The following is a 13,714-nucleotide window of genomic DNA, read 5'->3' as shown; positions in this document are numbered from 1 at the left end:
AGCAGCCATATACATAAGCCAACTGTTAACCAAAATAAAGAGTCATACTGATAACAATACGTTAATTGTAGGAGACCTCAATACTCCACTCTCAGCAATGGACGGATCATCTAAGCAGAAAATCAACAAGGAAACAAGAGCTTTGAATGATACCCTGGACCAGATGGACCTCATAGATATTTACAGAACATTCCACCCCAAAATAACAGAATACTCATTCTTCTCAAGTGCACATGGAACTTTCTCCAGAATAGACCATATACTGGGTCACAAATCAGGTCTCAACTGATACCAAAAGACTGAGATTATTCCCTGCATATTCTCAGACCACAATGCTCTAAAACTGGAACTCAATCACAAGAAAAAAATTGGCAGAAATTCAAACACTTGGAAGCTAAAGACCACTCTGCTCAAGAATGTTTGGGTCAGGGTGCCTGGGTGGCTCAGTTGGTTAAGCGACTGACTTCGCTTGACTCCATGATCCTGGAGTCCCAGAATCAAGTCCCGCATCAGGACTTCTCCCTCTGACCCTCCCCCTCTCATGTGCTCTCTCTCTCTCTCATTCTCTCTCTCAAATAAACAAATAAAATCTTAAAAAAAAAAAAAAGAATGTTTGGGTCAACCAGGAAATCAAAGAAGAACTTAAACAATTCATGGAAATCAATGAGAACGAAAACACATCGGTCCAAAACCTATGGGATACTGAAAGGCGGTCCTAAGGGAGAAATACATAGCCATCCAAACCTCACTCAAAAAAAATAGAAAAATCCCGAATTCACCAACTTAACTCTACACCTTAAAGAACTAGAGAAAAAGCAACAAACGACGCCTAAGCCATGCATTAGAAGAGAAATAATTAAAATTAGAGCAGAAATCAATGAATTAGAAACCAGAAACACAGTAGATCAGATCAACGAAACTAGAAGTTGGTTCTTTGAAAGAATTAATAAGATCGATAAACCACTGGCCAGACTTATCCAAAAGAACAGACAAAGGACCCAAATTAATAAAATTATGAATGAAAGGGGAGAAATCATGACTAACACCAAGGAAATAGAAACAATTATCAGAAATTATTATCAACAACTGTATGCCAATAAACTGAGCAATCTGGATTAAATGGAGGCCCTCTTGGAAACCTATAAGCTGCCAAGACTGAAATAGGAAGAAACTGACAACCTGAATAGGCCAATAACCAGTAACGAGACTGAAGCAGTGATCAAAAACCTCCCAAAAAACAAGAGTCCAGGGCCTGATGGATTCCCTGGCGAATTCTACCAAACATTCAAAGAAGAAATAATACCTATTCTACTGAAGCTGTTTCAAAAAATAGAAACAGAAGGAAAACTTCCAAACTCATTCTATGAGGCCAGCACTACCTTAAGCCCCAAACCAGGCAAAGACCCCATCAAAAAGGAGAATTTCAGACCGCTATCCCTGATGAATATGGATTCCAAAATCCTCAACAAAATCCTAGCTAATAGGATCCAACAATACATTAAAAAGATCATCCACCACGACCAAGTGGGATTTATCCCCGGGATGCAAGGGTGGTTCAACATTCGCAAATCAATCAATGTGATAGAACACGTTAATAAGAGGAGGGAGAAGAACCATATGGTCCTCTCAATTGATGCAGAAAAAGCATGTGACAAAATAAAACATCCTTTCCTGATTAAAACTATTCAGAGTACAGGGATAGAGGGAACATTCCTCAAGCTCATAAAATCCATCTATGAAAAACCCACAGCGAATATCATCCTCAATGGGGAAAAGCTGAGAACCTTTCCCTTAAGATCAGGAACACGTCAAGGATGCCCACTCTCGCCACTACTGTTCAACATAGTATTAGAAATCCTAGCAACAGCAATCAGACAACAAAAAGAAATAAAAGGTATTCAAATTGGCAAAGAAGACGTCAAACTCTCTCTTTTCGCAGATGACATGATATTTTCTGTGGAAAACCCAGAAGACTCCACCCCCAAATTACTAGAACTCATCCAGCAATTCAGTAATGTGGCAGGATACAAAATCAATGCACAGAAATCAGTTGCTTTCTTATACACTAACAACGCAACTGTAGAAAGAGAAATTAGAGAAATGATTCCATTTACAATAGCACCAAAAACCGTAAGATACCTTGGAATAAACCTAACCAAAGAGGTAAAGGATCTATACTCCAGGAACTACAAAACACTCATGAAAGAAATTGAATAAGACACAAAAAGATGGAAAAATATTCCATGCTCATGGATCGGAAGAATAAACATTGTTAAAATGTCTATGTTACCCAGAGCAATCTATACCTTCAGTGCCATCCCGATAAAAATTCCAATGACATTTTTCAAAGTGCTGGAACAAACAATCCTAAAATTTGCATGGAATCAGAAAAGACCCCGAATCACCAAGGAGATGTTGAAAAAGAAAAACAAAGCTGGGGGCATCACGTTGCCCGATTTCAAGCTATATTACAAAGCTGTGATCACCAAGACAGCATGGTACTGGCACAAAAACAGACATACAGAGCAATGGAACAGAACAGAGAACCCAGATATGGACCCTCAACTCTATGGTCAAATAATCTTTGACAAAGCAGGAAAAAACATGCAATGGAAAAAAATGGTGCTGGGAAAATTAGACAGCCACATGCAGAAGAATGAAACTCGACCAGTCTCTAACACCATTCACAAAGATAAACTCAAAGTGGATGAAAGACCTCAATGTGAGACAGGAATCCATCAAAATCCTAGAGGAGAACATAAGCAGTAACCTCTTTGACATCGCCCACAGCAACTTCTTTCAAGATACATCTCCAAAAGCTAGGGAAACAAAAGCAAAAATGAACTTTTGGGACTTCATCAAGATAAAAGCTTCTGTACAGCAAAGGAAACAGTCAACAAAACAAAGAGGCAACCCACAGAATGGGAGAAGATATTTGCAAATGACACTACAGATAAAGGGCTGGTATCCAAGATCTATAAAGAACTTCTCAAACTCAACACCCAACAAACAAATAATCAAGTCAAAAAGTGGGCAGAAGATATGAAAAGACACTTCTCTGAAGAAGACAAACAGATGGCTAACAGACACATGAAAAAATGTTCATCATCATTAGCCATCAGGGAAATCCAAATCAAAACCACATTGAGATACCACCTTACACCAGTTAGAATGGCAAAAATGGACAGGGAAAGAAACAACAAATGTTGGAGAGGTTGTGGAGAAAGGGGAATCCTCTTACACTGTTGGTGGGAATGCAAGTTGGTACAGCCACTTTGGAAAACAGTGTGGAGGTTCTTCAAAAATTTAAAAATAGAGCTACCCTATGACCCAGCAATTGCACTCCTGGGTATTTACCCCAAAGACACAGATGTAGTGAAAAGAAGGGCCATATGCACCGCAATGTTCATAGCAGCGATGTCCGCGATAGCCAAACTGTGGAAAGAGCCGAGATGCCCTTCAACAGATGAATGGATAAAGAAGATGTGGTCCATATATGCAATGGAATACTACTCAGCCATCAGAAAGGATGAATACCCAACTTTTACATCCACATGGATGGGACTGGAGGAGATTATGCTAAGTGAAATAAGTCAAGCAGAGAAAGTCAATTATCATATGGTTTCATTTATTTGTGGAACATAAGGAATAGCATGGAGGACATTAGGAGAAGGAAGGGAAAAATGGTGGGGGGGGGGAATTGGAGGGAGAGATGAACCATGAGAGACTATGGACTCTGAGAAACAAACAGGGTTTTAGAGGGGAGGGGGGAGGGGGGATTGGTTAGCGCGGTGATGGATATTAAGGAGGGCACATACTGCATGGAGCACTGGGTGTTACACGAAAACAATGGATCGTGGATCACCACATCAAAAACCAATGATGTATTGTATGGTGACTAACGTAACATAATAAAATTAAAAAAAAAAAAAATTCCGTAGTGGACCAACTCAGAAATTTCTAGATGAAAAACAGAATTGGTTTGGTAAAATAAAAACCTCTACCTAAGAGTAGCATAAAAGAAAATTTCTAGAGAGGGAGGAAAAAACAACAGAATTGTACAAAGAGTATGAAAGGGTCCCAGGTAAATAGTTAAAAATGTTTGCAAAATAGAAGCCAAGTAGACCAACCTTTTAAATATATAGACAACCCCTAAATATAATGCAGGAACATCCCCCAATATGTAGTCTAAATAAAATGAACTAACTGCCTTGGAGGGTGGGATCCTAGCATGAGTATACGGGTCTAAGAGAGAAGGAAATCAGGAGGCCTAAAAAAGACATGGAGGGGAGCCTGAAAGAAATCAGTTTTGCCTGGAAGTAATAAATTCGGTTTTTCATCCCTGTCATTGGTTTGGCATCTGTGGATAATGTTTACTAACCTACCTGCCTCCTCTACACACTTCAAAGTTAAGTACACCCCACTTCTAAGAACACACAATCAATAATTTCAGCCTTTGGGAAAACTGATCTACTCAAGTGCAGAGGAAATATACAGCAATTTTCTCATCAATTAAAAATTAATAAAGTCTGTGCTATGATTCTACAGAGAACTTCAGGGGCCCACAGAGCTGTATAATTCCACCTAAGAGTGTGCTGGTACCTTCCGCCTTATAGAACACTTTCTACCCTATGCTTCCTTGGAGGGAACATCTGGTGGATCATCTCACCCTCTTGCTGTGACAGTATTCTCAATGGACATCAATACAAGGGAGGGACTGGCGAGCTGGAAAGGGAAAAACACCCTGGATCCATAGTCCCGGTCAGAAGCTCTCTCTGCACTGAAGGCAAAACCTAAAACCTGAAACACTTGCTGTCACTCAACGGGAGTGTGCACTTCCCTGACCAGATGGTTCTCACACTCAGGGAGACACTTTACTGTTTGTGTCACTTATTATTACACATTCCAAAAGCTGACATTTCTCCACAGGATGTTTATATTTGAAAAATAACTGGAAAAAAACCTAAATATTTGTATCTAAGTTGATACTGAAAGTATTGAAAAAAAATTTATATGGTAGTCTATTATTTTTATGTATGAGTTCACCCGTGAGGACCAAGCTTTAGTTCACAACATCCTCTACTTGGGATATATACACAAAAATTAGTTTTTGTTGTTGTTTCTCCCTATAGATGTTTTTAGAATTTAGTTATTTTTTATTTACCTACTAAATTATTCCTTGCTGAGTTTATGAGCTATGGGTGATGACCTGTGGGTGGCTTGTTTGCCAAAACTCTGAATTACATTGTACTTTTACTCAAGAGAAATGACAATACACATCCTTTACGTGAAATCAATGTTCATGGTGGCCTTAGGCATAACTGCTCAAAATTGGAAACAATCCAAATGTCCATCATCAGGTGAATAGATATACCAATAGTAGTATATTTATGTAATGGATTACTAGTAGTAATAAAAGAACCAAACTTCTATCACATGCAGCAAATGGATGAATCTAAAAGTTACTGTAAGTGAAAAAAAGGCAGATACAAGAGTGCATTTTGTATTTATAGTTCTATTTATGTGAGAGTTAAAACCAACCTAAGGTGTTAGAAATCACCATAGAGCTTGCCTGGGTAGGAGCAGGAGGACAATTGGCGGGGAAGGGCCTCAGAGAGATTTCTGCTGTGATGGAAATGTTCTGTTTTGATGGACTTGGTTGTATGGGTAAAAACATGTTGGAACTAATTGAATTACACACCTAAAATACATGCACTTACTGTTTGTAAATTATACCTCAGTAAAAAACATAAAAATAATGTGATTCCTTAAAAAAATTTAATTCTTCTCTTCAGTGTGATTTAAGGGGCTATTGCTGCTACGAACCAAGAACCCACAGCTGCAATAATGGGGAAAAAGTTGTTCTTGAGAAATAAGAATTTGTTTACTGAAATTTAGAAAAAGAGTGAGACAAGCTAAAAAACTACATTCACGACCAAGAAAAAAAATCACTAATCTGGAAAATAAAGATGAAGAAACAGAGCAAACAGACTAACATGAGAAGAAATTTAGAAGATACTGAAATTCAGGGGCGCCTGGGTGGCTCAGTTGGTTAAGCGTCTGACTTTTGATTTTGGCTCAGGTCATGATCTCAGGGTCGTGAGATGGAGCCCTGTATCAGGGTCCGCACTGGGGGTGGAGCCTGCTTAAGATTCTCTCTCTTTCTCTTTCCCTCTGCCCTTCCCTTTCCCTCCTCCCCCATCTCTAAAAAAAATTAAAAAAAAGAAGATACCGAAATTCAATTTAAGCCTGGCAACAACCATCTAATATGTGCTTGCGGAGGCGGGTGGGGCACAGAAAATAGGGGAAAAAAAATGACTTAAGACATAACAGAAGACATTGTCCAGAAACTAGAGGGGAAAAAAACAGTTCTCAGGTGGAAAGAACTTGTCGAGCAGAGACCAAAATGAATGAAATAAACGGCAGATCCTCATGAAAGTTCAGAACTCCAGGAAAAGATTCGAAATAAATTAAAAATTCAAAAATTCAAAAATCGGCAGGGTAAACAAAAAAAAAAAAACCTCATTTATGAAGGAATGAGATTTAGGCAACTAAAATAAGAAAAACAAATAATGTTAAGAGTGCAAAAGTCAGTCAATTAGCAATAACAGAAATTCTACCATAAAGGTTTTCCAGGACAGCTAAGGTTTTCTATTAGTAACGGTTAGTCAGGTGACACATGTTCCTATCGGGAACATCAACATGGTATCCAGAGTTTGCTAACCATCTTGTAAGCATAAGGATTAAATCCGCATGCTATGGTGGCAGCATAAAAGTAAAAAGGTAGAAGTTCATGCTAAGACTGGCATTGCGTTGTATTGCACTTGTACCCGCAATGGTCTACCCACCAGCAGTTACTTGTTTTGTGATTAAAACAAACTCCTACTTCTTTAAAGTTCTTTAGATTTTCTTTTCCACAAAACAAACACAGATGTAACTGACATTGTTTTTAACAGATGCTATGATTGTATTCTGCAGTGAATTAGGAATCAATAGCAAGTGCAGCCATTTGATTTTCACTTAAGACACGGAAATAAACTAGATCAACTACTTTGCTTTTTCAGTAGACTAACACCTTGAATGACTAATTCATTTTTGTGGACTGCACATCTTATCTATACAAGAAGTGATTTGTAGAGGTTTGTTATGATGTTAGACTGCATTGTAAGACTTTTGTAAATGCCAAATTCAGTGGCATTTGTGATTTAGAGTCAAGAGTCAACTGCATATAATACGTAAACAGACTATTTAAGTAACTTATTGAAAAATAAACACTTTGGATATTAATAAAATCATAAGATGTCATGTGGACTCTTTTTTAAAGGTTTATTGAGCTATGACATACAATTAACTGCAAATATTTAAAGAGTAAAGTCTACAGTTTGATGTTGTTTTGATAAATATGTAGGCCTGTGAAACCATCACCATAGTCAAGATAATGACCAAAACCAGCACCACAAAAATGTTCTTATATCCCTTTGTTAACCTCTCCTTCCCTCCTCTCCTCATCCATCCCCAGGTCCCCAGGCAATCACAATCTTCTTTCCCTTACTACAGGTTAGTTACGTTTTCCATAATTTTACATAAATTGAATCTTTTTGGTCTGGCTTCTTTCACATGGCATAACCACTTTGGGATCCATCCATGTTGTACATATCAATAGTTCATTGGTTTTTATTGCTGAGTAATATTCTGTTGTATGGATATGCCAGAATTTGTCCATCCATTTATCTGTAAGTAAAAAACTGTTCCTCTTGTGCTAGAAACATTTGTGGCTCAGTCTATTGTGCTAGAAACATTTGGGCTATTGTGCTAGAAACATTTGTGACTCAGTCTTTGTATGAATATATATTATGTATGAGTAGAACAGCTGGGTCTGTGGTAGGTATATGCATAACATTTTAAGAAACTGCCACATTATTTTCCAAAGTGGATGGACCATTTTACATTCCCACCAGCAGTGCAGGAGAGCATCAGCTGTTCTGCACCCTTAGCAGTCTTTTTAATTTTAGTCATTCCATAGGTTATGTGGAAATATCTCACTGTGGCTTTATTTGTATTTCCATAATCACTAGTGATACTGATGAGCACCCTTCATGAGTTTATTTCCCATCCACATCTTTTTGGGTGAAGTATCTATTCAAATCTTTTTCCCATTTTAAAAGATGAGAAAAAAAAAAACAATCTTCTACCACTGGAAAGCTCAGGGAATATTCTTGAAAGAGAAAGTTGATTTGTTTTCAGAAGTAAAGGATTTGTGCGCTTAAGTTAAGGGAACTAAAGGTTAAATACTAGCAGGGAGCAGACTGGGGATAATTTTTAATATAAAAAAAATTTATATTATTTCTATAAACAATTGGGGTTATATTCTGGGATTAAATGGGAAAGTTAAGTCAGATGATCAAATCTCTCTTTCCTAAAACCTAATACGGTGAACAAAACATAACTTAAAAATAGGAAAAAAGATTCCCAGCAACATTTACATGAGTGGTGACTGGAGAGAGAGATATTCCAGGAATAACATAAATTCTTTTCTATAATCCAACCCCCCTCCCCATCAAAACAGCACTAATGAAGAAAGCGAATGGAGAAAATTTTTAAAAAGACAACCATCATGTCCAAATTATGAGAAAAGACAACCAAAAGTGTGAGTAACCACACCTGGGTTCACTATATGCACATTCAAACAAAGACTCTCCCCAACACCATCTCAACAGGGAGGAGGGAACCTACTGGGATTCACCATTCTGCCTTTTGTTATCTGGGAGGAAGTTAGGAGAGGGAGTATGAGGACAGAAAAATAAAAAAAGAAAAGAGACTACATAACTTCCACCAAACGAGAGAAAAGATAACTTAAAGTAGGAGTGCACATAGAAACCTGTGAGAAAATGCTCTGGGCTAAACCATAAATGAAGTCACCTTTCCTAGTTGGAAATAGATAATAAGCTCCATCCTCCTCCTCAGGCTTGCCTGACTGTGCCCTCCTCTGGGTCACCTGGGAGGAGAAGTGGGGATGGGCAAGCAGGGAGATGGGGGAAGAAGGGAGCACTGGATACCTGGGGTTACATGTATGGTCAAAAGAAAGGCGCCTGATCTTCACCTTGCACTGGACAAATAATAGAAACCTGAGGACACCTGCTTCTCCTCCAAGAGATGGACCTATGACTTGATGGAATGAACATTTTTATGAGAATTTTTTTTTTTTAAAGATTTTATTTATTTGACAGAGAGAGAGATAGCAAGAGCAGGAACACAAGCAGGGGGAGTGGGAGAGGGAGAAGCAGGCCTCCCACCGAGCAGGGAGCCCGATGTGGGACTCGATCCCCGGACCCTGGGATCATGACCTGAGCCGAAGGCAGACGCTTAACGCTGAGCCACCCAGGCGCCCGAGAATTTTTTTAAATAAAAAAAAATGTAAAGGAAATAAATCTGCCCCAGAAAAGGCCTACAGTCATTAGTTCTCTGGGTATTTATCTGTTTTTATAGAGCATGCAGTTATTTGTGGGTTTAACTATGAAACTTGGCTTTATTTACTGCTGAATGTTTTCCTGCAAATTGAGTAAAGGTGGATAGGTATGTTGAGAGCCGTAGCTATCCAGCCATCTTAATTATGGTGCACTGTTCTGAAGTTCTGCCTGATTGTCTTGAAAAAATGACTTTTTTTTTTTTTTTAAGATTTTATTTATTTGACAGAGAGAGAGACAGCCAGAGAGAGAACACAAGCAGGGAGAGCAGGAGAGGGAGAAGCAGGCTTCCTGCAGAGCAAGAAGCCAGACGCGGGGCTTGATCCCAGGAGCATGGGATCATGACCTGAGCCGAAGGCAGACGCTTAACCATCTGAGCCACCCAGGCACCCTGAAAAAAATGACTTCTTCATTCATCCCTACCCCAGGTTATCCTGCTGTAACTTACCAAGGAACCACTTGTTTTGATAACTCCTGGCAGCTCTTTTTCCTCCTGGGTTCCATCCAACTGAGCAGTATGGTTATCACAGGTATCACCTGGCTAATGAGAGAAATGAAAGTCATTTTTATCCAGGCATATCTGTCCCAACATGACTGTTTATTCAATTATACATTATATAAGACTCTTTAAATGTATAGCCATGTGGTGATAAATGGAGTTAATGACTACCTGTGCAATGGTAATGGCATTCACCAATTCGTCCACAATTAATACTGATCGTGCATTACAGCATAAGTTGTTCTCAAAATCCACTGTTAATTGCCTGCCAAAATCCACTTTTCTTTTCTTCTTTAACTTCTGAATATCACGATCTGCTCCAAAGATGCTATGTCTAAACTAAAAAGACTAAAGTGTGATCATGTGATGGCTATGACCAATGAGATGCAAGTAGACTCCTACTTGCTAGAGCATCCAGGAAGGCTAATGCTTTCTTGATAAAGTGGATAAAATCCGCTGGCTGATGCTGCTGCTTCTTCACATGGACACAGTGTTTGTGATGCCCAGATACTTGATAAGCATTAAATATTAGCCCACAGGCTAAGTGGAGCAGACTGGAAAGATGAAAAAGTTGGTAGATCCATGCTAGGGATATCGGCCACACCAGCCCCAGACTTCTTATTTTATAAGGACAATAAATCCCTAATCATGTAAGTCATGAAGCTTACTGATTAAACAACCTATGCCACTTTAAAATCAGACTTCATAATTTTTTGTAATGATTTATAAATCAGCAAGAGTGGTCAGTTTTTTTCAATCAAGAAACTAGAAATACATTAGATTGACTAACTCATAAACACATAAGACTGAACCCAAAATTTCATTCCCATTCACTGAATATTGTAAAAGCTCTGATTTTCATTATGCAGCAAGTGTGTTTGGAGACTATTCTGATTGTGATAGATGGCACTGTAGGTCTTGTGCATATGCTCTAAGATTTTTAGCAGCATTAATGATATAATGGCAGTCCCCAAAATAAGATGCAATTATTCTATTCCATGACTGAAGCAACATTTTGCCAAATTAAACATACTGGGTATCAATGAAACCATAAACTGCTACATGAGACTTCAGAAACTGTTGTTTTTCATCTTGCTTTTCCATATTTTCTAACTTTCCCCCAATGTGTATGCATTATATTAAGAAAAACAGACATCTGTTTTGAAGTGGAAACAATGCTAAAGAGGCAGTACAAGAAACCAGGTCAGGGCAGAGGACTGAGAGCACACTGCTCACAATCACTCCGAACTTAAGAAAGGTATGTATTGTTGTAAGAACAGCTCCAAATGGCACTGGAAACCAACAAGGTGTCCTAATAACAGATGAGAAATTGTTAGAAATTCCTGGGAAATAAAATGTAAACAATGTATTTCATAATTGTACAGAACTTAGCTTAAGAACAGCATAAAACAATTTTTGCTGGCAAGGAAAGGATAAATCTACAAAAAGCAAACATACAAACAATCAAGTAAGCTCAGTGTGAAAATTACAAAGGGCAGGAAGGGGCCTTAGCTCAATGGCCACAATAATGTATCATAAAGTGTGTCCTCAACCGGAAGGGCCAGACAGACCTCCCAGAGGCTCCCTTTACACCAAACAGCAGGCAGCAGCTACCTATGGATCCAAGAAAAGCACTCTGGCTGAAGTGAACCACCTGCCTTGGGAAGTTGACCAGGGTTGAGAACAAAACACATCTCAGTATCAGGTAACTCTGGACCTCCATGAAAGTCATAGAAGGGAGAATAAAAGGAAAACATCAGTTTTTGTCTTGCATAGCAAGAAATGAAGCCATTTACCACTCTCCCTTTGGTGTGTGCATGTGTGTGCACACATGTGCATATGAGCGTGGATACTCACCCATATGTACAGTTAAACTAACTTCCATTCACATACCTTACTGACTTACACAGTATCCAAAATCAGCCCCCTCATTCCATAAAGAATCCTTTGGGAAATTATCAGCAATAACACACCGTAAGTCACTAATTGGTTAATCTAATCCATTAATAAATATAAATCAATCACCAAGGACCATCAGACATTGGAGAAAATTAATGTAATGAATAAGTCACTCATGGCGAAAAATCAACATTCTAAAAAAGTACAGTGATAAACATTCTGGGAAAAAGAATTGAGGGAAGGAAAAAGGCTTAAAATAACTTGATTTCAGAGAGATTTGAGAAGATTTTACAACCATAAATCAGGACTATCACAATAAAGTGGAAGTCAGTGAAAAAGAAGGAGTTCCTGTCAATTAACAGTATGACTACTGAATTAAAAAATTAGCAGAGGCTCAATTATAACCACTCATGGCAAAAATGAGAATTAGGAATCTCCAAAATGATATAGACAAAATCTACTAGCATACAGAACAAATAGGAAAAAAGTAAGGAAATATAACATACAATTTAAGAACTATGTGAGTTTAACACGTAGGCAATGAAAGGAAGAACAGGAAAATGGAAAAATAAAGTAATTAAAGAAATAATGGAAAGAGAATGGCCAGAACTGAAAGAAAAGGAACATTTTTCAGCAACAAAAAGCTAAGTGTTGATGATGATTTTTAAAAAAGATGTCAGGGGCACCTGGGTGGTGCAGTCAGTTGAGCATCCAACTCTTGATTTCTGCTCTGGTCATGATCTCAGGGTCATGAGATTGAGCCCTGCGTGAGGCTCTGGGCTCAGCCCGGAGTCTGCTTAGGTTTCTCTCTCCCTTTGGCAACCCCCCACAACCGCCCTGCCAAACACATGGACATGAGCTCTCTCTCTCAAATAAATCTTTAAAAAAATAAAAATAAAAAATAAATTTAAAAAAAGATGTCATATCCTGATGACAGTTCAGGTCTCCTACACTAAAGATAAATGTAAAAGGCTTCCAGAAATATAAAAATGAGAGAAGGAAACAAAGGAATAAGATTTAGAGAGACATCAGACTTCTCAACATTAATACTATATGAAAAAGCAAACATTAATATTTACAAATTTCTGAAAAAAATTAATATAGGGCCTATCACTTTGATACTCAACAATTTAGGATTTATGCTTTTTGGGTATGAAAATTTAGTATCCACAGATACTTATTGCCAGATTTGCTCAAAGGATAAAAGGTGCAATCTGCTAAGAAGATGTAACATTTTGTAATACATATGATTATGCAAATTAATATTTATACTATTCTCTGTAGTTACTCTGCTATGCTAGCCTTCACCATCTTCCTGGGAGAAAGAACAGTACTCGCTTTCTCATTCTAGAAACTGGTCAGTAGTTCAGGGGTAGGACTGGAACAAAACTTTATGTCCTCTTCCATCTCACTGTAAGATTTCTTCACGTGTTTGGCACCACACTTGCCCCTTTAATTCACCTTTAAAAGGTGATAAGACCTTCAAGGAATTGAAATACGTGAAACAGCGATAAAAGGGAAAAGAAACAAAAGATACCTAGACTAATCATGAGAGTCCATGGCCAGGGTGGCTGTGTTGGGTGTGGTATATAAGACTTCAAATAAAGTTCACTCTTCCGTGCCGCCTTGACATCTGGTAAAAGCGGAAGGACCATAGCGCTCTAACTACAAGCTCCCCTCCTACTCTGCCCCTCATATAAGGTCCCCTAGACAGACAATGCTCCTTATCCAGGGGACCAGACACAATTCCTGCTTATCCTTGAGTAATGGGTTTCAGTTCCTTGTCAGCCGGTGGAATTATTCAAACAAGCCAATCACATCCTCCCATGGGAACCAAGGGTCACCTCACTCT

General features: G+C 38.4%; 1 protein-coding gene across 4 annotated transcripts in view; it reads right to left on the bottom strand.

Moving 5' to 3' along the window:
• Positions 1-13,714, bottom strand: part of ARHGAP28 (Rho GTPase activating protein 28) — a 221,634-nt gene that overhangs the window by 65,719 nt on the left and 142,201 nt on the right. For all 4 annotated transcript variants that reach the window (XM_034995988.1, XM_034995989.1, XM_034995990.1 and 1 more), the window contains exon 4: positions 9,913-10,005. In XM_034995988.1, the coding sequence (XP_034851879.1) occupies positions 9,913-10,005 (93 nt within the window). The remainder of the gene's footprint in view (positions 1-9,912; positions 10,006-13,714) is intronic.

Source organism: Mirounga leonina, unplaced genomic scaffold (genome assembly GCF_011800145.1).
Source record: "Mirounga leonina isolate KUSES-001 unplaced genomic scaffold, KU_Mleo_1.0 Mir_93, whole genome shotgun sequence".
Classification (NCBI taxonomy): domain Eukaryota; kingdom Metazoa; phylum Chordata; class Mammalia; order Carnivora; family Phocidae; genus Mirounga; species Mirounga leonina.
The sequence above is the reverse complement of the archived record's forward strand: the minus strand, read 5'-3'. Positions and strand labels throughout refer to the sequence as shown.